Genomic DNA, 25853 nt, shown 5'->3' on the forward strand with positions numbered 1-25853 from the left:
CTTAGCGTATAGGCGATTCTGCCGGAGCCTTAGCAGAACCTGACTAACATCCCTCCAGTGTGAGGGCAGAGCTGTAGAGAAGACCAAGATATCGTCCAGGTATACCACTACGCAAGAATACAGAAGATCATGGAAGGTGTCGTTAACCAGCTCCTGGAAGACGGCTGGGGCATTACAGAGACCAAAGGGCATTACGTGGTACTCGTAGTGACCATCCCGGGTGTTGAATGCCGTCTTCCACTCGTTTCCCTGGCAGATCCGGATCAAATTATGCGCCCCACGAAGATCGAGCTTAGTGAAAATCTTTGCACCTTTAAGGCGGCCGAACAGCTCCGAGATGAGAGGCAGGGGATACTTATTTTTGATGGTAATCTGGTTAAGACCCCTGTAATCGATACAGGGACGTAGGGAGCCGTCTTTCTTCTTGACAAAGAAGAATCCTGCACCAGCCGGAGAGGTGGATTTCTGGATAAATCCTCTAGCGATATTCTCCTCTATGTACTCAGACATGGTCTGAATCTCAGCCAGCGACAAGGGGTAGATACACCTGTGGGGAGGAGAAGCATCAGGTACCAAGTCGATGGTGCAATCATACGGCCGATGAGGTGGTAGTGTCTCTGCTTCCTTTTCGTCGCATAGGACCAGTAGGGTGCCGGCAGACAAGGTAGATTAGCCAGAGTAGACGGGGGTCGAGCTGGACGAACCGGAACCAGACAGGACTTATGGCATTCCTGACCCCAATGGAGCAATTCACCAGATCTCCAATTCAGAACGGGCTCATGTCTTTGTAACCAGGGTAGACAAAGCAAAAGGGGGTGAGAGAGACCGGACAGCACATGAAAGGAGATCTTCTCTGAGTGCCGCATTCCCACCTGAAGGGTTACAGGCTCTGTGACGAGTAAGATGGTCTCTGGAAGAAGCCTCCCATCCGCAGAGGCAACCGCCTGCTTTTCAGCCAGGCGTACAGTAGGAATCTGATACCGCTCCACAACAGCCTGTTGAATGAGATTCCCAGCGGCTCCGGAATCCAGATGGGCAATCTCGAAGAAACGGGTCTCACCACTGGAAATAGAAGCAGACATAGTCAAGGACGTAGAGGATTTACTCTTGCCTAGGACGACCTCTCCGAGCGGTCCTAGACACTGGAGTTTCCCAGCCTCACCGGGCAGGAACAGATCAGATGCTCTTTACTACCACAGTAGAAGCAACTCCCCTCCGCTCGGCGCGTCTCCTGGCGAGACTTGACCATCCTGGTTTGGTCAATTTGCATGGGCTGAGTCGAACATGCCCGGGGAATTGCTGGTTGCGAGGCTGGCTTTTGGAATACAGGAGCGAGACGTGGAAATCTCTCCTTAGCACGTTCCAGAAATCGGATGTCAATCCGGGTAGCTAATGACACCAGGTCGTCCAGGGTGGAAGGGATGTCACGACCGGCTAGCTCATCCTTGATCTGTCCGGAAAGACCCTCTCAGAAGGGGGACACCAGGACGTCATTGTTCCAGGCAAGCTCAGATGCGAGGGTTCGGAAATGTATGGCATACTGGCCCACGGAGATGCTCCCTTGGCGGAGACGGAGAAGTGAGGAGGCAGTAGAAGATTTTCGTCCGGGCTCATCGAAGACCTTCCGGAGAGCAGCGAGGAAAGCCGAAAGATCGGACACCAGGGGATCCCCTCTTTCCCACAGAGAGTTTAGCCATGCCAATGCCTCCCTGGTGAGGTGGGACATAATGAACACCACCTTGGCCCGGTCGGAGGGGAACTGATGTGCCAGGAGTTCAAAGTGAAGCGTGCACTGATTTAAGAAGCCCTGACATAAGACGGGGTCACCACCAAAACGTGGAGGCACAGAGAGCCGGGGTCCAGAGTCGGGTGCCATAGCACCAGTAGGTTGAGGTGCCGCCGGCTAGAGATGGACACAGACAGGGTGGACAGCGTGTCCAGGCGGGAGATGACAGTCCGCAGATAGGACAGGATAGTCTCCTGTTGGGATCTCTGACATGAGAACTCCTGGTACAGGTCAGAGAGTGAAGGAGCCTGGGGGCCACCGGGTTCCATGGCCTGTGCAAACTGTTACGGGTCCGGGTGGTGGAACCTCTGTGCTTCGGTGCAAGGAGGGACCAGAGGGGCGTGACTAAGTGCGTACACAGCCCGATCAAGGTCACACGGCGGCTTAGTCGACTCCGTGAACCAGGGAAGAACTGGGCAGGTGGACCAGGTGCCACTCTAGGACCGACCTTGTGTGAGAGCAAGCGACTCCCATGGGTCAGATGGCAGGAACTGACCGGTACAGCGGATGAGCACGGCAGGAAAGCTGACGGGTGGACCGGGTAGATGAGCAGGCTGGTTCGGCAGATAGCCAGACGGGTGCTCCGGGTAGGCGAGCAGGTGGCCACAGCAGGTAACTGGCAGGTGCTTCGGGTAGACTGGCTGGCAGGCACGACAGGTAACAGGCAGGTTCTCCAGGTAGGCAGACTGGCGGTCACAGCAGGTTACAGACAGGTGCTCCAGGTAAGCAGGCTGGCGGGCACAACTGTAGACAGACTGGAGAACAGAACTGTTAGACAGGCTGGTGGGCTGGACTGACAGAAGATTGGCAGGCAGGACTGACAGGCAGTGGGACCTGAGGGCTGGAACAAGTGTTTAGCACACGGAACAACAACATTGCACAGGCACCTCCATATTGGAGGAGGTGCCTAATATAGGGGAAGTCCTCCGGCCATTGGCCGGGGACTCTATAGGATGGCACGCTTTAAGAGGGAGGGAGCGCGCTCCCTAAGCACAGCCCGGGAAGCTGCACGCAGAGCGTGCCACAGCAGAAGGGGAGCTGGGGGACGCTGGACCTGGACCGCGGCGGTGAGGGGAACGGCATCTCTGCCCGGCTGGAGGCAGAGACGCCGATGCTACAGACACCATTCAGGTTGACATGGAAGAGGACAAGGACTATGAGGTGGAACGAGTTTTGGGTTCCAGACGTGTCAGATGTAGACTGCAATCTCTCTGCAAATGGAAAGGTTTCTGTCCTGAGTTGATGCAGAAGATTTGCATGCGGATCACCTAGTAAGGGAGTTCTGTCAGTGGTTGGTGATTCAAGTGGGTCAAGTGGCCCCTCGTAGAAGGGGGGCACTGTCATGCGTCTGGATTCGAACCCTTGAGCTGATGCTTTGTGGTCGGCTTCTCTGTCTTCCGAGCCATAGCAGATACACCTTTTCTCCAGGTGTTTAGTTTCTGTTATCCTTGTTTCAGTTGTTTTTAGGGTAACAGGTGCTTTCATTTACTCATTTGTCTGCCCTATCACCTTTCGGGTGCTTTATATACTTTCCCCCTGCTGGTATTTTCTGCTGGTGATAATCTCATTTGGATGTCCAGCCATACTGCTGTAGTTTAAGCTAGTAAGGGAAAGACCAGCTAGGGTTTATCTTTCTGCTGTTTATGTTCTTTACCCTTCTATCTTCTGGGGGTTTTTTTAGGAAGAAGGCAGCATATTCTCTGAAAGTATGTATTTAATCCTTTATTTTGTTTTTCGTGGTTTGTTTTACTCACACTGGAATCTCTTTCTATTTCCGCCCACTTTCTCTTCGGTAGGTAATTGCACTCTGCTCTTCCCTCTGGTTCTTTAGGAAGAACATGAAGCACTTGACTGCCTTTCAGGGAGCATAGGTATTAACTGCCACTGTGTAGTCTGTGGTTAGGGCTATATCAGCTAATGCAGGCACCACTAGGAACTGCGGGGTCAAGATCTCTGGTCTATACAGAAACTGGCAGGTTTAGTTGCAGTTTTTAGTGTGTTACCTATTTTGCTGAGTGAGTTGTTACACTTCCATAACATGTTGCTTCCCTCATTACTGCTTGCCCATGTGCTGCTTCTTTCTTTGCTACTTCAATGGACGTCTTCAAACAGAGGCTGGACAGACATCTGTCTGACATGATTTAGTGAATCCTGCTTTGAGCCGGGGGTTGGACCAGATGACCCAGGAGGTCCCCTCCAACTCTACCATTCTATGATTCTATGATTCTCTCTGTGCTTCTTCCATCACTGCTGCTTTCCCCATGTGCTGTTTCCCTCTCTACTGTTTCTTTCTGTGCTGCTTCCCGCTCTTCTGCTACACCCCTGCTGCTTCTTTCCATGCTGCTTCCCTCTCTGTTCGACTTCCTTCAGTGCTGCTTCCCCTTCATGTTGCTTCCTTGTCTGCTGCTCTCCACTGTGCTGCTTACCTCTCTGCTGCTCCCCCCTGTGCTGCTTTCTTTTCTGCTGCTCCCCTTTCTGATGCTCTCTCCTGTGCTGCTTCCTTCTATGCTGCTTCCCTTAGTACAGCTTTCCTTCCTGCTGCTTCCCCCTGTGCTGCTTCCCTCTGTACTGCTTTTCTCTCTGCTGCTTCCTCCTGTGCTGCTTCAACTCCCTGTTCTGCTTCTCCTTCTGCTGCTTCCATCTACGCTACTTCCCCCTGTGCTGTTTCCTCTGCTGCTTCCCCCTGTGCTGCTGATGACGTTATGACCCCTCACACATGCCGAGACGCGTGCACAAGGGTCAGATACCTGCGCGGTCAGCAGGGTCCTGCACAACTGCACACGTGTCGGCAGATATCTGCACCCCTCAACTCAGAGGCAGAAATGAGTGCCACCAAAATTCCACTTTTAAAGGGGTTGTCTACTACTGGGCCCCCCTTTTTAATATCTCCACAGTGCAGGTTACTTAGCTCCCGGGCCCTCACCGGTCCTCTGATCTCAGCCCATGTTCCTTGCTGGTGTCCTGCCATAAACAATGTTGTGTGACCACCGCTGATGGAATAGTTGCGGCTGACGCAGATCTACAACCATGTGACATTGTGTATGTCTGTATCCTGGCAATAGAGGATTGTCACCGGCCCGGGAGAAAGTGTAGATGATTTATGGTACACGCTGGGGCGATGGAGAAGCGTTATCGGGTCGTAAATGTCTTTATTGTAAGAGCAGGATACTTCTCTGTTAATGCAGTGCGGCCTAATCTAGAGGTTCTAATGGTTCCATACACTGAAGATTAAAGCCACCTGGTCTGCTGACGAACCAATGTGTGCGGGGCCAACAGACTAATGTGTATGAGGCCGATAGACTAATGTGTGCAGGGATGACAGACTAATGTGTGCTGGGGCGACCGACTACTGGTTACAAGACTGATAGACTAATGTGTATGGGGCTGTAGTAGATCGGCTCACTCAGCTGCACACGGAAGTAGGTAGACACAGGAATGCTGTTTCTTTAAATTCCTGAGTGGTTTATTAAAACACGGCATAAACCACTATCAAGTCCATCAAAACAAACAGGCCTGTCTTAGCATAGTGGGTAAACAAAAGAAAATAAGGTAGTACAATCCATAGTTTATAACAAAGAAAAAAATGGAGCCTTCAATAGCTTAGAACGATTATTCAAATTTTATTGCATATAAAGATTAAAATCAGTAACAAAAAACACCCATGTAACATTTATGCACAAAAATGTGATCAACACAGACCTCAATCTGTGAGTAGCCAGTGGCGACAATTACAATGTGGTATCATGAATAGTGACTATGCCACAAGGGCATTCCTATACATAGTACATACTGATAGTATCTAATGAGTTCAGAAGTTAAACCCTGAACCAAAGGGAAGGTATAGTACCTAGTGCATCTTGGTAGTTATCAATAGGCTCAAGGGAGAATACATATTAAATAATTGGACTCATGAACATACCCTGCATTTGGAGATGGACACCAATGGGACCGTCAGCCTGGTGAGAAGATTCCCCACGTTCCCTACGCATATTTCGCTTGTATAAATGACTGCTTCATCATGGGGGAATATGCACCTATACCTTCCAGGACCTTCTTATACCATGTGATGAGTCACATGGTGTAGCCTCAGCCAATGGGGAAATAATAGTACAATCCATAGGCCTACAGAAATCTGCCCGATCAGGGTTGTCTAGACACACTCGGTTCATCTTTTCCTTGTCAGGACACAAAGCGCTGGAACTTCTCTCCCCAGCCCTACTGAACACTGAATGCCTCAGCAGGCTGTCTATTTAAACCTTAGACCACACCCTGGGGTGGAGATATGTTGAACAACCTCCCACCCACTCTATGGTCATTCACCAAAAACCCAGCTTTTTTACAATGGCTGCTTAACCCCTTGCACCACTTAGAGTACTGGAGAAAATCATCTGGGTTTCAGATCACTGAAGCTAATAACCTCAGTTAAACATACCTCCCCTCCAGCACTTTGCCAGTGACTTTGTCACAGGGGTTAACAGACTAATGTACCATGCCGACAGACTAATGTGTACGGGGCCGACAGACTAATGTGTACGGGGCCGACAGACTACTGTGTGGTTAGCAAGTCTAGTTTACCATTAACCTCCAGTGGCCAGCCTTCAGCAAAAGATGAATCAGAGATACAGGCTCTCATCAGACAATGGGGCAATAAACGCACACAATTCAAAAGCTCTCAGGAATCACATAAAGTAAACTGCAGACAAAGGTTAAACAAATCTCCATGTTTTACAATAATAAGTAATAAACATAGGACTCTTTGAGAGGTGACCTTTCAGACAATGTGTGTAAACAGTTCTCAAGATTTTGTTACTATGAACATTGTCTGTGTCTAAACATCAAGTAAGGCTTTAAACAGAATGAGCCTTATCTATCTGTGAATGTATAACCAGACCAATGCTGGATTGAATGCATTCTTTATATTTCAATATGGACTTAAAATATCCATTTTTATGTTCACACTACACCATACATCCACATCTCCATTCACCTGCTCCATGATACTACTGCCCAACCATACACCTGCATCACTATGCATCTGCACCACCGCATACCCACTCCGCCATACATCCTTATCACCATTCACCCACTCCATGATACTACTGCCCCACCATAGACCCTCAACACCACACACCCGCCCTAACATACATCCACATCACCACACATTTGTTCCACGATACTACCGCTCCACCATGCACCCACTCCATGATACTACCACTCTAACATATATCCGCAATACCATGCATCCACACCACACACCTGCATCATTATACATCCACACCACCATACACCCGCATCACCATACATCTGCTTCATGATACTACTGCCCCACCATACACCTGTGTATTGCCAAGTTTTTAGAAATAAGGTTCGGATACGGCTTTAAAGAAGGCAACCACTTATAATATAACGCAATTTTATTTATAACAGTTAATTTGAAAGATAAAATAAAGAATCAAAGGAATAGTATGATATTATGATATTGCTTACACTTTTGTAGATTACTAAGGTTAGTAAGGTTAAATTCTTATAAAGGTTACATACTTATAAAGGTTACATACTTACTATTAGATAGAAGAAGAAAAAGATTTCCCTAGTAGCATGTACATCATCTGTCCGGAAACTTCAGCTGGAGAAGCGTTCAGCGATGGGCAGAGAATGCGTCCTAGATTCTACACTGTGAAGAGTGTCCTCTTCACAGGTCCACAATGCTTCTGTCATAACTGAATTCTTCAACAGCTTTTATATATTTTATAAAAAGGCTTACACAACCTAATATTACGTAAGCATGAAAGTTCATAGGTTGTTGTCTTACATTCGAATCCCGTGACAGTGGCCAGCTATCACAGATAAGCAATGCCGGACAAGACCTGTTCACGGACCATTCTACTTCTGTCATAATGTTTACATGTGATAAGAGTAAATCCTACACCGGGTTATAAATCAGAACAAGGTTTTCTTCCCAGACAGTATATTGTGTTATTCACAGATAAAGTACACCTTAACACAGAATATATAATCAGAATATTAATTAAAGGTTGGATACATCATAATGGGTTTCAGATAGCCACTTATATTTTTGGTACTACAATAAGCTTCTCCATCTTATTTACAATATTGTGCAATTGTCTGTCTCTGGTTTTAGCAAACACAGCGTATAAAAAGGCTAATTCCCTTCAGTAATAAAGATTAAACCTCAGACTGTTAGCAAACTCAACCTAAAGCTATGTTGTAGTATGTCTGGACTAATGACCCCTAGTCTACTGAGGTAGGATACCTACAAATGTTGACATGTCTGGTTCCTATTTTATTTCAATATGGATTTGAAATATAAAATAGCCATTTTTCATGTTCATACTACAAGCTGCATCACCGTACATCCGCACTACCACACACACGTTAAACGATATTACCGCCACACTATACACCCACTCCACGATACTACCATCCCACCATACACCCACTCCATGGTAATACTGCTACACCATGCACCCACTCCATGATGCTTCCGCCCCACCATACGCCTAGTCCACTATAGTACAACGCCACCATATATCTGCCCTACCATCCATCCACATCACCATACACCCACTCCATTATACTGAGACTCCACCATACATCTGCATCACCTTATACCCACTCTTCCATACATCCGCTCCATCCTGCATCCTCCATCTTGGTGTAGTTGAAGTGGATTGTAACTGCCTGTGTTTACCTGCAGGTCCTGCTTTCTGATTGCTGCTGTTAGTAATGTCTGGGCCCCTTGATGGAGAATTTTTATTAGTAAGGAGGCGGGACTTAGAGCGTCTGACCACTGAAGTCATGCAGATGAAGGAGTTTCTGCCGCAGATCCTGAGCCAAGATGTGCTGGAGGGTGTGCAGCAGCTAGAGGTGGTCGAGAGCGGTGAGTGACCTCATGGTCTAAGAGCGTTGTACTCTACATGGTGCACGGCCACAAGTCCCATCCCCACTCACACAGACAATCCCCACATACACACCGCCCTTCCAAACACACACGGCCACTGCACACGTACACACTGCTAGTCCCCACATACACACACCTCCCCTCCGTGCACAAACACACCGCCCCTTCACACACAAACACACATGGCCCCTCCACATTCACGGCCCCTATACACACCGCCAATCCCCACATACACACACATGGCCCCTCCACACACAAACACATCACCCCTTCACACATACACACTGCCAATCCCCACATACACACGGCCCCTCCACACACACTTGCTGCCACTCCACACACACACACACGGTCCCTCCATACACAGGCACATACACATACACACTGCTAATCCACACATACACACCACCAATCCCCAGATACACATACGTAAGGGAACTGAAGGTAACCTAATCAAATTTGAAGATAATGCAAAACTAGGAGGGATAACACACTAGAGGAGACAGAGAAAGGATTTAGAAGGATCTAGATAAGCTTGAACAATGGGCAGCGACTAATAGAATGGGCTTTAACAGGGAGAAATGCAAGATTCCACATCTGGGCAAGAAAAACAAAAATGGCATCTACCAAATGGGAGGAATAGAACTAAGCAACAGCATGTGTGAAAAAGACTTAGGTATACTAATAGATCACAGACTGCACATGAGTCAACAGTGTGATGCAGCAGCAAAAAAGGCAAACACAGTTCTGGGATATGTTAAGAGACGCATATAGTCTAGATCACGTGAAGTAATTATCTCCCTCTACTCATCCTTGGTCAGACCTCATCTGGAATACTGTGTCCAGTTCTGTGCAACACATTCTAAAAAAGACATCGAAAAACTGGAGCAGGTTCAGAGAGGAGCTACGAGGATGGCGTGTGGACTGCAAACTGTCCTATGAGGAACGGTTAAAGGATCTGGCAATGTTTAGTGACGCGCCCCTGGGCCTGTGTCGCGCTGCGTTGCGCACGCGGGAGCTTACCCGGAGCCGGATCTCTTGAGGGTTGTAGTCTCGTGGCGGTGACCCGGTCCGTGCCCAGGGAGTCAAACTGAGCGGCGATGTAACAGCGGTAGATGCAGGACGACTACGCCACCCGTTGCATGCAGCTATGGAGCTGCCGCTGCAGGACAGTCCGCTGAGGCCGGTGGATGGATGGTGCAGCGTAGATGGTATAACCCCCAACGGGAGGGGTATGGTCTCAGGGCAGCAGATGTGGATGATGGGGGTAGCAGGAACCACTCAGAGACGGTGCGGTGTAATTCAGGGTCTTTACTGGTAACAATGATAGACCCTCCCGGAGTACTTGCTAGTGAACGGGGCCTGGTCAGTCCTTGAGCAGATGGGATCTCCCCTGGCCAGGCGGAGTTGTAGGCCTCCCAAACTGACTGTACTCTTCTGGCTACCTTGCTAGAAGCGGATATAAGTAGCCCACGTCCCTGAGTGTACCGTGTGGTGCTCACCCGTATGGCCGGTGACTCGGGGCCTTCTAATGGCTTCCGCTCCACGATGGCGGTGCTGGTCCCACGCGTGTGACCGTGCCTTCGGGTTTCTGGGCCTGAGGACCTGAAATCCCCTGCCGGTCGGCTTCTGCTGCTGGGTAAGAGTTAGTCCCCACAGCCTCGGACGCCGGGTCCGGTAAGAAAGCTTCTCAGTCAGGGCGAGCTCTGCAGCTGCCAGCCCCTGACTCGTAGTAGTATTGCTTCTGCTGTTTCTTGTCTCTACTCTCCTTGACTGCTAACCCTGCTTCAGCCCCGGGTTTATATAGGGGAAGTTCTTCCCCTCCCAAGACTGGGCAGGAGGTGTGGCATGCACAGGATCCCTGACCAAAGGACCTCCCACCTGCTCTCAGACATAATATCTCTATCACTGTGGCAACCAGACCCCTGGGGTGTCACATTCCCCCCTAGTGAAATTTAGTACTCCGGGACTAAACATATTTTAGAAAAACATAACAAGATATAACAATAACAATACAATAAGAAACACATAAAGGTGGTCACGGCATGTCCGTAACCGGGTGCAGTCTTTGAAGAAAGCAAGGTGTCCATTTCACCAAAACAGGGAGACGTAACCAGGTAGGGGTCTGTCCTACCCCGAGTCCTTAACAGTCTCTAGTCCATCCTGGGTTACGCTCCAACTAATTGTACAAGGATTCCCGGTAGATCCACCAAGGATTCCTAAAAATAACTGGAAACACAAAATTATATACAAGCAACAATACACAGATAAACATAAATAAAACAATTTATACACTTCAAATCCTCCAGCGTGCGGGTAACTGGCCTCTAGTGGCCCTAGTGGACCTACGGAGCTGACTGTCTGGCCCTGAACTACAGGGTGTAGGAGCTGTCAAGGGTAAACTGGGCAGCTGTCTACCGGCTCTTTGTCTCACTAGGGGTACGGCAGGCTCACTATAAGCAGAGGGTTGATCCTCCTGTTCTGCTTGTGTGGAATCTTCTGCCTCCTGGACTGGCTGTTCTTCCAGCTCTACCTGTTGCTCCGTAGGTGCTTGGGATGCTGGTTGGAGGAAGGTGAGTACGGGTACCACAACTGCACCATTGACTTGAGTCCAAGACCGAGGGAAGTCCCCGAGCACAGTACTAACCATATCTTCCCTTTCCTCTACGGGTCGATGGTCTTCTTGTTCCTCTTCAGGGTTCCTCAGTTGTTCGGGACACTTCTTCAGGTGGTCCCGGGATACAATGGCTGTGGTTTCCCCTCCGTCTTTACTGATGGTACAAACCTTCGGGTTCTCGTGGCTTGAGGGCAGTACGGTGTACGGGTCCTTCTCCCACTGGTCGTCCAACTTGTGGAGCCGTCTCTTCCTCTTCAAGACCTGCTCTCCGGGTACCAGGGGAACAGCGGGAGCATACTGGTTGTAAGTTTTCTCTTGTCTTTCCCTAGCCTGACAGAGACTTCGCTCCACGCTCTCCTGTACTCTCCGGTACTGCTGCTGCCTCTCTGTGTCCCAGTCTGTTTCTGGTGAAGTGTCCTCGGGTGTCAGGACTCCCATTTCCAGGTCAACAGGTAACTTACCAGGTCTTGCCCTCATTAGGTAAGCCGGGGTACAGTTGGTGGAACCTACCGGGATGTGGTTGTATAGGTCCACCAGATCGGGCAACTTCTCAGGCCACAGACTGCGTTCTTCCAGGGGCAACGTTTTTAGAAGATCCATTACCACCTGGTTCATTTTCTCACAAAGTCCATTAGTTTGCGGATGGTAGGGTGTCGTCCTTATCTTCCGGCAGCCATACATATTGCAGAATTCCTGGAAGACCTCCGCTTCAAAGGCAGGTCCCTGGTCCGTCAGCACTTGGTCCGGATACCCGTGTGGACGGCAAAAGTGCTGCTGGAAGGCTCTAGCTGCTGTTTGAGCCGTTAAGTCCTTGACGGGGACGACAACCAGAAACCGGGAGTAATGATCCACGATGGTTAACGCGTAGACGTAGCCACTTCTGCTTGGGGTCAGTTTTACATGATCCAAGGCTACCAGTTCCAACGGTTGCCGGGTGACGATGGACTGCAGGGGAGTCTTCTGGCTGGCACGGTCCTTCCTTCTCAGGTTGCACGGGCCACAGTCTCTGCACCACTTCTCGATGGTTCCCCTCATGCCTACCCAGTGGAACCGCTCGCGCAGCAGGAACTCCAGCTTCTTCCACCCGAAGTGTCCAGCTCCGTCGTGGTATGCCTCCATCACCATGGCTGCGTCTCTTCGTGGCACCACTACTTGCCAGAGTAATTCATGCGTCCGGGAGTTAACCATTCTGCGGCACAACTTCCCTTTGTAAAGGAACAGTCGACTCTTCTCTGCCCATAGTTGTTTGGCTTCCTCCGGAGCGTCTGGTTCAAGGCGAGCCTCCGGCCGAGTCAGCATCTCCTTCACCAGTCGGACGGCAGGGTCGCTGTCTTGCGTTTCCGCCCAGTTGTAGTGGGGTAAGGGGTTCAACGTAGCAGCCTGCTTACTCCTTACCCGGTGGGAATACTGGATAGTCCCATGACGGTGGAACGCAGGGAGTTCAACTTCTTCCAGTCCCTCCGGATCTTCTCCTCCGTCCGGCAGGTTGGGCATCCTGGACAGGGCGTCCGCGTTGGTATTGGAGCGTCCTGCCCGGTATTTGATTGTGAACTCGTAGTTGGACAGACGGGCCATCCACCTCTGCTCCAGGGCACCGAGTCTTGCCGTGTCCAGGTGTGTCAACGGGTTGTTATCCGTGTACACGGTGAACCGGGAGGAAGCGAGGTAATGCTTAAAGCGCTCGGTGACTGCCCATACTACGGCCAGGAACTCTAGCTTAAATGAGCTGTAATTCTCGGGGTTCCTTTCGGTGGGTCGCAGTTTTCGGCTGGCGTAGGCGATTACTCGTTCCTTCCCCTGCTGGATCTGGGACAGTACGGCTCCTAGCCCGATGTTACTGGCGTCGGTGTAGAGGATAAAGGGCTGGCTATAATCCGGGTACGCCAGGATTTCGTCCCCCGTGAGGGCCATCTTCAGCTGGCGGAAGGACTCTTCTTCCAGCTCCTCCCATTTGAAGGGCGGCTTCTGGTTCTTGGCCTTCCGGGACTGGCCTATCAGGAGGTCCTGCATAGGTGCTGCCTTTTTGGTGAAACCGGAAATAAACCTTCGGTAGTAGCCTACCAACCCGAGGAACTGCCGCACTTCTTTTACGCTGGAGGGGCTTGGCCATTCCTTAATTGCGGTGATCTTATCAGGGTCGGGAGCCACTCCATCAGCGCTCACCACGTGTCCCAGGTACTGCACCTTTGGTTTCAGGAGGTGACACTTGGAGGGTTTCACCTTTAGGCCGTAACTTGCCAGAGCTTCGAACACTTCCGCCAGGTGTTTCAGGTGGTCCTCATACGTCTTGGAATATACGATGACATCGTCCAGGTACAACAGGACCGTCTCGAAGTTTCTGTGGCCCAGACAACACTCCATTAGTCGTTGGAAGGTTCCCGGTGCGTTGCAGAGTCCGAACGGCATGCAGGTGAACTCGCTAAGTCCCATCGGGGTGGTGAATGCGGTCTTCTCCCGGTCCGCCTCTGCTACAGGAACCTGCCAGTACCCGCTAGTGAGATCCAAGGTAGAGAAGAAGTTAGCAGATCTTAAAGCAGCCAATGACTCCTCTATCCTTGGTAAGGGGTACGCATCCTTGTGTGTGATACGATTGATTTTCCGGTAATCTACACACATCCTCATGGTGTTGTCTTTCTTTCGGACTAAGACTAGTGGAGCTGCCCAGGGGCTACAGCTATCCCTGATCACCCCAGCCTCCTTCATGTCTCTAAGCATCCCCTTGGCGTGTTGGTAGTGGGCAGGGGGTACGGGTCGATACCTCTCTTTTATAGGAGGATGGTCTCCCGTGGGGATGTGGTGTTCTACCCCCTTGACTCGCCCGAAGTCTAACGGGTGTTTACTGAACACTCTCTCGTACTCCTGAACCACCCGATAGACTCCTTGTTTCTGGTGTGCGGGAGTGGAGTCAGTACCCAGATGTAGTTGCTGACACCAGTCCTCCATGTTTTTCTTAGAGCCGTTACCTTCCTCCGGGTGAGATGGAGGCAAGGGTTCCACAGATTGTATAGAATTTTGGTTAATGGTATATAATTTGGCTAGCGTGGCATACCGGGGCAGGTACACTTCCCTCTCCCCGATATTTATTATGCGAACGGGCACCCTCCCATGGCGTACATCAACCACCCCCCGTGCTGTCAAAATGGTGGGCCTACTGTCCGAGTAAACTGGTTCTACCATTGCCTGGTAATCTCTACCTCTCAGACCAATAGCTGCCCGGCACCAAATCATCATTTCACTTTTTGGGGGCATGGCAATAGGAAAAGGGTCACACATTCTTACGCTACCAATCTCACCGCCGGAGAGTTCCACCTGTTGCCGTCGCATCAGTGCCCGGATCTCTTTCTGGAGCACCCGCTGCTCGCCGGAGCTGGCGTTCTTGGCAACCTGCTGTAAAAGGAAAATCACCTCTGCAAGACAATTTTCAATTACATTAGTTCCTAGAGTTATTTTTGGGTGACTCTCATGTTTGTCAATATCTACAATGATCAGTCCCTGTGCTGCCAGTTCGACTCTACCGATTTTGATGGTCACCTCTTTAAATCCGATCTGTGGCACGGGCTGGCCATTGCTGGCGATGATACTCAAGTCGTCGTCAGGGTAGCGGGTAATATCCGAGTCATTCCAGTACTGCTTAAAGAGCACGTACGGGATGGTGGTGACCTGTGACCCGGTGTCCAGTAGGGCACTCATGGGAATGCCATCCAGTACCACAGGCAAGACTGGACGTCCTCCCACATATCTGTCGCGCCAGTTCGATGGGCCTGGTGATCTTTTTCCTGGGGGTTGGCCCTCTACCCCAGGTTGTGCCCGTTTAAAGAACAGTACCTTGCCATATGTCCAGGTTGATTGCAGTGGCGGCAGATGGGTCGTCCGTCCTCGCTGTATCGGTCACTGGGTCTTCCTCTGGCCGGTGGGGTCCTCCTTTGTCGACGCCACGGGATGTCCTCCGGTCCGGATGCCAGCTGGATCTTCCCTGGGGTGGAAGCCTGTAAAGACTGCACAGTTCGGGTTAGCGCAGCAACGCTCTTAGCTAGCTCTTGGACCTGATGGTGTAGGTCTGGAGCCGGGTCATTGTCCAAAGCCTGCGCATCAGCTCCCACAGGCCCTGCCGACAAGGGCGCCGCCTACTGGTGGTAAGTGATAGCAGGGCGCTTGTGGGTCACAACGCCACCCGGTGCCGGTTCTCGGAGCACCCGGATGGCTCTGTCCTTGAACTGTGCAAAGCCCAGATGGGGATCCTGTAAGGCCATTGCCCGCAACTGGGTTCGGTGGGTATTACAATACAGTCCCTCTATAAACTGTTCGGTCAACAGCCTGTCCTCGTTTCCCACTCCATCAGGGTCGGTCTGCTTAATGGCCCTCAGGGCCTCTTGTAGGTTTAGTGCATAGTCCCTTATACTCTCATGCGCTCGCTGCTTGCACCCGTAGAATCTAAGCTTAATCTCGGCTGAGGTGCGGGTATCAAAGGTGTCCTTCAGCCGGGTTAGTATCCCTGCGACAGTCTTCCTCCCAGGTGGCCAGGATTTTACTTCCCTTTTGGCTGCCCCGGTTAGTTGGGCCACCAGGATGCTCACTTTTTGCTCTTCTGTGAGGGGGTACACCTGGAAGAGGCTATCCAGCTTTTCTCTAAAGTCATGCAGGGTATGTGACTCCCCTGAGTACTGGGGTAGCCAAGCTGCTCCCGGGATATAGGGCATGGTGAAGGGCATAACTGCAGCAGCGGTAGCGCTGGTGGGGGTTGAGGCAGTGAAGCTCTCCTCCGTATCCGACATCTTCCTCCCCCCTAGTGGACCGTGGCCTACCTTGCGATGATCCTCTTCCGTAGGCCGCGGCTCCGCAGTGGATCGTCAGGGTTGAGGACCTTCCGTCGCGCTCCTGTGACGTCGGCGTCTGCTGGGCTCCTTCCAGGACCTTACGCAACGTCCGGACGTGAGGCGGGGCTTCAGTTCTCGTGCGCTTTCGGAGTCCACGCCCCTCTTCTTCCCGCGCGGCGTCCTCAAGATGGCGTCCAATGGCGGGAAAACTCCACGGATGGCGGGAAGAAGGCAGAAGATGGCGCCGGATGGCGGGAAACTTCACCGATGGCGGGAAGAAGGCTGAAGATGGCGCCGGATGGCGGGAATCTTCACCACAGGTAAGTTTGAAAAGTCTCTTTTTCAGGCACGCAGTACCCGGTGGTTGCGGGCACGAGATCCTGCCGACTACGCCAAAGTTGACGCGCCCCTGGGCCTGTGTCGCGCTGCGTTGCGCACGCGGGAGCTTACCCGGAGCCGGATCTCTTGAGGGTTGTAGTCTCGTGGCAGTGACCCGGTCCGTGCCCAGGGAGTCAAACTGAGCGGCGATGTAACAGCGGTAGATGCAGGACGACTACGCCACCCGTTGCATGCAGCTATGGAGCTGCCGCTGCAGGACAGTCCGCTGAGGCCGGTGGATGGATGGTGCAGCGTAGATGGTATAACCCCCAACGGGAGGGGTATGGTCTCAGGGCAGCAGATGTGGATGATGGGGGTAGCAGGAACCACTCAGAGACGGTGCGGTGTAATTCAGGGTCTTTACTGGTAACAATGATAGACCCTCCCGGAGTACTTGCTAGTGAACGGGGCCTGGTCAGTCCTTGAGCAGATGGGATCTCCCCTGGCCAGGCGGAGTTGTAGGCCTCCCAAACTGACTGTACTCTTCTGGCTACCTTGCTAGAAGCGGATATAAGTAGCCCACGTCCCTGAGTGTACCGTGTGGTGCTCACCCGTATGGCCGGTGACTCGGGGCCTTCTAATGGCTTCCGCTCCACGATGGCGGTGCTGGTCCCACGCGTGTGACCGTGCCTTCGGGTTTCTGGGCCTGAGGACCTGAAATCCCCTGCCGGTCGGCTTCTGCTGCTGGGTAAGAGTTAGTCCCCACAGCCTCGGACGCCGGGTCCGGTAAGAAAGCTTCTCAGTCAGGGCGAGCTCTGCAGCTGCCAGCCCCTGACTCGTAGTATTGCTTCTGCTGTTTCTTGTCTCTACTCTCCTTGACTGCTAACCCTGCTTCAGCCCCGGGTTTATATAGGGGAAGTTCTTCCCCTCCCAAGACTGGGCAGGAGGTGTGGCATGCACAGGATCCCTGACCAAAGGACCTCCCACCTGCTCTCAGACATAATATCTCTATCACTGTGGCAACCAGACCCCTGGGGTGTCACATTTAGCTTGCAAAAAAGAAGACTGAGAGGAGACTTAATAGTTGTCTACAAATATCTGAAGGACAGTGTAGAGGGATCATCCTTATTCTCAGTTGCACATGGAAACACGAGGAAGCAATGGAAGGAAACTGAAAGGGAGAAGATACAGATTAGAAATTAGAAAAAACATTTTGTCAGTGAGGGTGATCAATGAGTGGAATAGGCAGCCACGAGAGGTGGTGAGTTCTCCTTCAGTGTGTCACTTATTCATAAGGGACTGTGGGCACCTACCCGATCCCTCAAACAAGGGGCACCCTAGGCTATCTCTGTCCCTTGGATTACCCCAGATGTTGGAGACACTGTGGTCTCGTACCTTGCTAAGCTCCTATCTTAACCCTTAGCTATTCCCTCTCCCACCCAGGGAGGTGTGAGTCTGAAGTGTATTGAAAAACACTAACCAGACTGACAGGATAAAAGAAAACTACAATCATATAAATTCACTCACAAAACAACAGAGTGGGAAATAGGAGGAATAGGAGGCACAAACCGAATGGGAGAATATAAGGATAAACACGCAAACCAACTCCACGTATCAATCTCCTGAAAATCTCTCCAACCGCCTACTCCATACACTGAACTTCTCCTTCAACTCCCAGCCAGGAAGTAGAACCACTATCACTGGCAACTCCCAAGTGCCAATGGCGAGCATGTGTACCAGAAGGGAATGGCCAACACAGAACAGCTGAGACAATTCAGGATGGAGAGCTCCAGGAGATCAACTGAACTGATTAACCCTTGCAAAGACAGAGCAAGGAAAACCTACACAGTTTAATAGGATGGTGAAGCAGTTCTAATCACTGCACTAGTTTGTGTAACCAGATGCTGCCATTTTCTGGCCCCTCTCTGTCGCGATATCTCTGTGACAGTACCCCATAAACGACTCACGGGCTTCTGGTTCCCCACCCCTGACCTATGGATTCCAACACCTGGAATATATGTACACTGCTCAAAAAAATAAAGGAAACACTTAAACAACAGAATATAACTCCAAGTAAATGAAACTTCTGTGAAATCAAACTGTCCACTTAGGAAGCAACACTGATTGACAATCAATCTCACATGCTGCTGTGCAAATGGAATAAACAATAGATGGAAATTATTGGCGATTATCAAGACCCCCTCAATAAAGGAATGGTTCTGCAGGTGGGGACAGCAGACCACATCTCAGTACCAATGCTTTCTGGCTGATGTTTTGGTCACTTTTGAATGTTGGTTGTGCTTTCACACTCGTGGTAGCATGAGACGAACTCTACAACCCACAGAAGTGGCTCAGGTAGTGCAGCTCATCCAGGATGGCACATCAATGTGAGCTGTGGCAAGAAGGTTTGCTGTGTCTGTCAGCGTAGTGTCCAGAGGCTGGAGGAGCTACCAGGAGACAGGCCAGTACACCAGGAGATGTGGAGGGGCCGTAGGAGGGCAACAACCCAGCAGCAGGACCGCTACCTCCGCCTTTGTGCAAGGAGGAACAGGAGGAGCACTGCCAGAGCCCTGCAAAATGACCTCCAGCAGGCCACAAATGTGCATGTGTCTGCACAAACGGTTAGAAACCGTCTCCATGAGGGTGGTATGAGGGCCCGACGTCCACAGATGGGGGTTGTGCTCACAGCCCAACACCGTGCAGGACGCTTGGCATTTTCCACAGAACACCAGGATTGGCAAAGTCACCACTGGCGCCCTGTGCTCTTCACAGATGAAACAGGTTCACACTGAGCACATGTGACAGACGTGACAGAGTCTGGAGACGCCGTGAAGAGCGATCTGCTGCCTGCAACATCCTTCAGCATGACCGGTTTGGCAGTGGGTCAGTAATGGTGTGGGGTGGCATTTCCACATATACACACTGCCACCCAGCACATACACACCGCCAATCTCCACATACATACCACCAAACCCCAATTACACACCCCCCCTCCACACACACACACGGCCCCATATACACACCGCAAATCTACACATACACACTGCCAATCCCCACATACACACCACCCCTCCACACATACACGGCCCCGTCATAAACACCGCCAATCCTCACATAAACACCACAACTCCACACATACATACACATACTGCCCTTCCACATGCAAACACCGATTCTCCACTTAAACACACTTCTCAATATACACACAACCCTCTCCTCCATATACACACCTTTCCTCTACACATTGTGGTAGGACGACTCGCTCGGCCACTTCCGGAAGTAGACTCAGGAACCCGGGTTTTCTTTGCAGGCTCTATTAGCGGCATAAAGCTCTGCACTCCAGCAAAATAAATACAGCCTTACTTGGCTAAACCACAAAAACCAAAGATAAACTATAGCACAGTCCATATATGTGTGTGCGAGTCGCACACACAGGTTATATCCAACCTTCAGCTCCCTCCTGAGCTATGGCTGTCCAGTCTCGAGACCTTGCCTCTCCAAACACAGCTCGAAGAAAAAAAAAAAAACAGGGCTGAACATTTAAAGGATGCTCAGCCACACCCTGAGGTGAAGGTATGGGTCCCTCCCATCACTGTCATTCCCCTAAAACCACTCCCTTTAAGTGAGATAACCCCCAGCATATAACGTGCTGGCAGAAAGTCCGTTGGTTTCAGTGGTGATGTACCCCGCCGGTCCAAGCCTCTTGATGAGTTCATCGACGCGGGGCATCGGGTACGCGTCACACTTGGACACCTCATTCAGTCGGCGGTAATCATTACAAAACCTCCACTTTCCGTTGGGTTATGGCACGAGGACGATGGGGCTCGACCATCCACTCGACTCCTCTATCACACCAAGGTCTAACATCCTCTTCACCTCAGCCGAGATCACCTCCCGGCGTGCTTGAGGAATCCTGTATGGCTTCAGGTTCACCCTTATATGCGGCTCTGTTAGCACATCATGTTCTACCACCTGGGTATGCCCCGGCAACTCTGAGAACAGGTCCCGATTCTGCTGGAGCAGTTCTCGACACTGTTGCTTCTGGGGTGGCGAAAGGGTCTCCGCTATCGTGACATCTTCCACCTGGCCTTCGGGAGTGGCTCCCAGGCAAGGAGTTCCCACGGTGTGGCTTTCTTCGGCTAGGCTGGTGGACTCTGTAGTTCACTTCACTGAGCTTCTCCACCACCTCATATGGGCTTTGTCACTTGGCCAGAAACTTAATTTCAACGGTGGGAATATGAACCAGGACGCGATCCCCAGGTTGGAACTGTCTCAGCTTTGCTGACCGGTTATACACCCTCACCTGGGCTTCCTGCGCCTGGAGGAGATGTTCCTTCACGATGGGCATCACCTTCGCCATTCTCTCCTGTAACTGGGCGACATGTTCGATGATGCTCCGGTGGGGCGTGACCTCGGCCTCCCAGGTTTTCTTGGCGATGTCTTGGAGACCTCTTGGATGCCGTCCATACAGTAGCTCAAATGGAGAGAAGCTAGTGGAGGCTTGAGGAACTTCTCTGACAGAGAAAAACAGAAATGGGAGCAGGTAGTCCCAGTCTCGCCCATCCTTTTCAACGACCTTCCTGAGCATCGCCTTTAAAGTCTTATTGAAGTGTTCCACTAAGCCGTCCGTCTGCGGATGATAAACTGAGGTCTGAATCTGGGCAATCTGAAGGACTCTGCATAGCTCCTTCATCACCTTGCTCATGAAGGGGGTTCCTTGATCTGTCAAAATCTCTTTTGGCAGACCTGTTTGAGTAAAAATATGAACAAGCTCTCAGGCTATACTTTCACTGGGCGAGTTCCTTAGGGGGTACCGCTTCGGGGTACCAGGTTGCCTAGTCCATGACCACCAGGATGTATTGTTGACCCCGGGCCGATTTAACTAAGGGACCCACAAGGTCCAAGGCAATCCTCTCAAAGGGAACCTCTGTGACAGGTAGTGGAACTAATGGACTACGGAAGCGGAAGGTGGGCGCGGTTATCTGGCAGGTGGGGCAGGACATAGAATAGTTTAAGATTTCCCGATAACATCCTGGCCAATAAAACCTCCTTATAATTCTCTCCTGGATTTTCTCAACCCCTAGGTGTTCCCCCAGAATATGTGAGTGTGCCATGTTTAATATCCTCTGACGGTATGAACCTGGAACTAACAGCTGTTCCACTACCTCTTCACTTTTTAGTTTGGTCACCGGGTATAATAGCTCCCCCTGCACTGCAAAGTGTGGGTACCTGGTGTCCACCCCGGCTCTTGAGCAACACCATTTCAAACAGTAACATTATCCCACGCCCCTTTCAAAGTCAAGTCCCGAACCTGAGCTGACCCAAAGTTCTCTCCAGGCACCTCTAATTCGGGGAGGTCTACCACCTCAGACACAGTCTCGTCCTCTTCGCCGACAAGGAAACATAGTGGGTACTCATCCACTTCCGATGTCGACCGGGGTATTTCTCTAGGGTCCTGACTTTTTTCCACGGGACTCAGTCTGGATCCTTTCCCCCACAAATCCCAGAACAGGGGAAAATCGCGCCCCAAAATGACGGGATGTATCAGGTCCATGTCCACCCCCACCTCGTGGGACTGGGTGCCACAGTCTTTTCCGACTGTCACTGTGGCCACCGGGTAGCTCTTGTCGTCCCCATATATGCAGCAGACGCCCACAGATTTGGTAGGGATCACCTGGTGGGGAAGGGTGGCACTGTTTAAGGTTACCAGACTCCCAGAGTCCAACAGCCCCAGGACCATCACTCCGTTAATGGATACGGTACACGCCTGCAGCCCCTCGCTGGGTTGACAGTCCACACTGCAGGCTGGGTAAGCATAGTATGAACATCGTCTGCCTAGGCTGCAGTCCATTGGCTCAGCAGACGTATGACACAGGGCGGCTACGTGTCCCGGTTTGCGACACCGCCAACAGATCACATCCTTAACAACAGTCCTTGCGGCACCTTTAGTGGAAGTGGGACACCCCCAGTTGTGGCTCTGAACCCCTTCCGTGGTGAACCCGACCCCTTTTGGGTACTCCAGTAGGGGAAGGTGATTATGTCGGGTTTCCCTAGGGATTTTTCGACCACTTGGTACCTCTCTACCAGGCCAACAAGGTCGTCCGCATTCCGAGGGTCGCCCTGGGAAACCCAGGTCTGCACCGGCCTGGGTAGGGAATGGATAAACCTGTCCATCACCACACGCTCAACCATCTGGGCAGGAGTGGAAGACTCTGGCTGCAGCCACTTCTGGACTAGATGTAACAAGTCAAACATCTGTGAGCGTGGAGGTTTGTCGCCAGCATACGCCCAGTGGTGGACCCTTTGCGCTCTGACAGACATAGTCACTCCTGAGCGTACCAATATCTCGGTTTTTAATTTTGCGTACTCCTTTGCGTCTTGTAAAGTCAGATCATAATAGGCCTTCTGCGGCTCCCCGGTCAAATATGGCGCCAGAACCTCCGCCCACTGCTCCTGAGGTAATCTCTCCCTGTTAGAACCTTGCTCTTAGGTTTTTTCCTTTGCTGGTCACATGACCTTGTTGGCCTATTTAATCCTGCTCCGCCCTTCTGGCTTTGCTGGACTTCATTGTATAACTACTTTCTAGCTAGCCTGTGCTCTGTATCTAACTCTGTTAGTTTGCTTGGTCTACGGACCTCTATGTTCTATATATTTTGTTTGTTCGTCTGTCTGCTACTATTTCTGTTAGGAGGTGTCCCATTTTCCTCCCAGTCCTTAGTACTTGTAGGGATTCCTTCCCCACATCTATAGGTCTCCGTACAGACTAGCTTAGGACTTTAGCAGGTCTGATCGCAGGATCAGGTTCCCTGTTACATCGTAGGGATTCAGCTGAGTTCTATCGTAGGGACAGATCTCCTCTCTTTCCTTAGCTCTGGTAGCAGAACATAACAGTAAGTCCAGCCTGCAAATTCTCTAAGGAAAGATTTTTCTGTTCCATCATGGTGTCGGTTCAGGATTTGGCTCATCGCCTGCAGGGACTCTCTCTGGAGGTGGCCGAGCTCCGTCAGCACGTGAGTAACTGTCCTGGAGCACATTTCTTGGAGCCTAAGGTATGTTTGCCGGATTTATTTTTTGGTGAACACCGAGAATTTTTTTCATTTAAAAATGCTTGCTTATTGTATTTTCGTTTGAGACCCAAGTCCTCTGGGGATGATTCCCAGCGCATAGGGTTCATAATGTCACTTTTGCGCAAAGAGCCTCAGGAGTGGGCCTTTTCTTTGCAACCTAGTGATACATGCTTCAGATCAGTGGATAGTTTTTTTTCTGCTTTGGGACTATTATATGATGATCCTGACCGTGTCGCATCAGCTGAGACTGAGTTGAGACGTTTGAAACAGGGATCAGGTAATGTGGAAAAATATTGTACTCATTTCCGTCGTTGGTCTACTCAAATAGGGTGGAACGATTCTGCTCTGAAGAGTCTGTTTCTTGCTGGGCTTAGTGAAAGGGTTAAAGACCTGCTAATTGCTTATCCTACACCTGAAGATTTCCAACAGGCTATGCAATTAGCTATACGGGTGGATAGGAGACTGCGTGCAAGGGTTAATGAGAGCAAATCCTCTGCTATGTCAGTTTCTGGTTATGAGAATGTGTGTACTAACAGTGGTGAACCGATGGAGATTGGATCGGTGGCACCTCGCTCTCAAGAAAAAGACCGTAGATTTTTTGAAGGCTTGTGTTTCTATTGCGGAAAATCTGGTCATTTGATTAAAGGCTGTGAGCTTCGTATGAAGAAAGAAAAAAAAATGGTCAGTCATGCTCGTATTGCCTGTTTAAATTCCAAGGGTGTATTTTTAGCTGCTTCCACGATTGCTCAGGAAAAATTAATGGAATTTCGGGTGTTTGTTGATTGTGGGTCTACTCTCAATGTAATTGATGGGGGATTCTTGGAAAGACTCAATTTAAAACCCGAACCTTTATCATCCCCCATTGCTGTGGTCTCTGTGGATGGTTCCCCTTTGAAGAATATTACTCTCAAGGTCTGTGAATTTCCTCTCACTATTAATGGTGTTCACCATGAGAAATTGGATTTGGTAGTGTTGAATAACTTGCCTTCTCCAGTAATATTGGGATTGCCCTGGTTAAAATTTCACAATCCTGTACTGGATTGGTCTACCAGTGAAATTAAATCCTGGAGCCATAAATGTTATGACAAGTGTTGTAACGGGCGTATTGCAGCTTTGGATAGGGGAGAATTGCCTGTTCCTATTCAGGATTTTTGGAGAGTTTTTTCTGAGAAGGAATCGCAGGTTTTGCCTCCCCATAGAGACTATGATTGTTCTATTGAATTTGTCCCTGGAGCGACTCTTCCTAAAAGTCGTTTATTTAACCTTACTATTCCTGAGAGGAAGGCTTTGGAGGAATACATACAGACAAGTTTGGCCGCCGGTCACATTAGGCCTTCTAAGTCTCCTGTGGCGGTTGGATTTTTTTTTGTAAAAAAAAAGGACGGCGGTTTACGTCCTTGTCTGGATTTTCGTGAGATTAACAAAATTACTGTACGCAATCCTTACCCACTGCCATTGATTCCTGATTTATTTAACCAGTTAATGGGGGCCAAGTGGTTCTCTAAAATTGACCTTAAGGGGGCATACAATCTGTTGCGCATGAAGGAGGGTGACGAATGGAAGACTGCTTTTAACACTCCTGTGGGTCATTTTGAGAATCTGGTGATGCCTTTTGGTCTTACCAATGCACCTGCATTTTTTCAGAATCTTATTAATGACATCCTTAGACCTTTGATCGGCAAAAATGTGGTTGTGTATTTGGATGACATTTTGATTTATTCGCCGGATCTGGAGTCTCATTGGCGGAGCGTACGTGAGGTATTACAGTTATTAATGGACAATTCGCTTTTTGCTAAGCTGGAGAAATGTGAGTTCGCTGTACAGAGAATTAGTTTTTTGGGTTACATTATCTCCAGCGATGGTTTTGAGATGGACCCGGTGAAAGTTCAAGCTGTACAGGAATGGCCTAGGCCTATTGGTTTGATATCGATACAGAGGTTTTTAGGTTTCGCCAATTATTACAGAAAATTCATAAAAATTTTTTCTAGTATTGTCAAACCTCTGACCGATCTCACCAGGAAAGGTGCTGATGCGGTTCAGTGGTCTTCTGAGGCCATTGAAGCTTTTGTGTATCTCAAGGAGAGGTTCACCTCTGCTCCCATCCTTATGCAGCCTGATGTTACTAGGCCGTTTTTGGTTGAGGTTGATGCTTCCTCTGTGGGGGTTGGCGCAGTATTGTCTCAGGATAACGGGGATGGATTACATCCCTGTGCCTTTTTTTCAAAAAAATTTTCGGAGACTGAACTGAATTACGATATTGGTAATCGGGAATTGCTGGCTATTAAACTCGCATTTGAACACTGGCGCCACTTCTTGGAAGGTGCGGAAT

At 50.3% G+C, this 25853-nt stretch overlaps 1 protein-coding gene across 1 annotated transcript in view; it reads left to right on the forward strand.

Moving 5' to 3' along the window:
* HSF2BP (heat shock transcription factor 2 binding protein) overlaps nucleotides 1-25853 on the forward strand; it is a 229037-nt gene that overhangs the window by 38378 nt on the left and 164806 nt on the right. Inside the window, exon 2 of the mRNA XM_073668814.1 lies at nucleotides 8505-8687. Within this exon, the coding sequence (XP_073524915.1) occupies nucleotides 8534-8687 (154 nt within the window). The 5' untranslated portion in view covers nucleotides 8505-8533. The remainder of the gene's footprint in view (nucleotides 1-8504; nucleotides 8688-25853) is intronic.

The sequence above is a fragment of the Phyllobates terribilis genome, unplaced genomic scaffold (assembly GCF_046119375.1).
Source record: "Phyllobates terribilis strain yellow unplaced genomic scaffold, ASM4611937v1 Scaffold_2__4_contigs__length_985480577, whole genome shotgun sequence".
Classification (NCBI taxonomy): Eukaryota; Metazoa; Chordata; class Amphibia; order Anura; family Dendrobatidae; genus Phyllobates; species Phyllobates terribilis.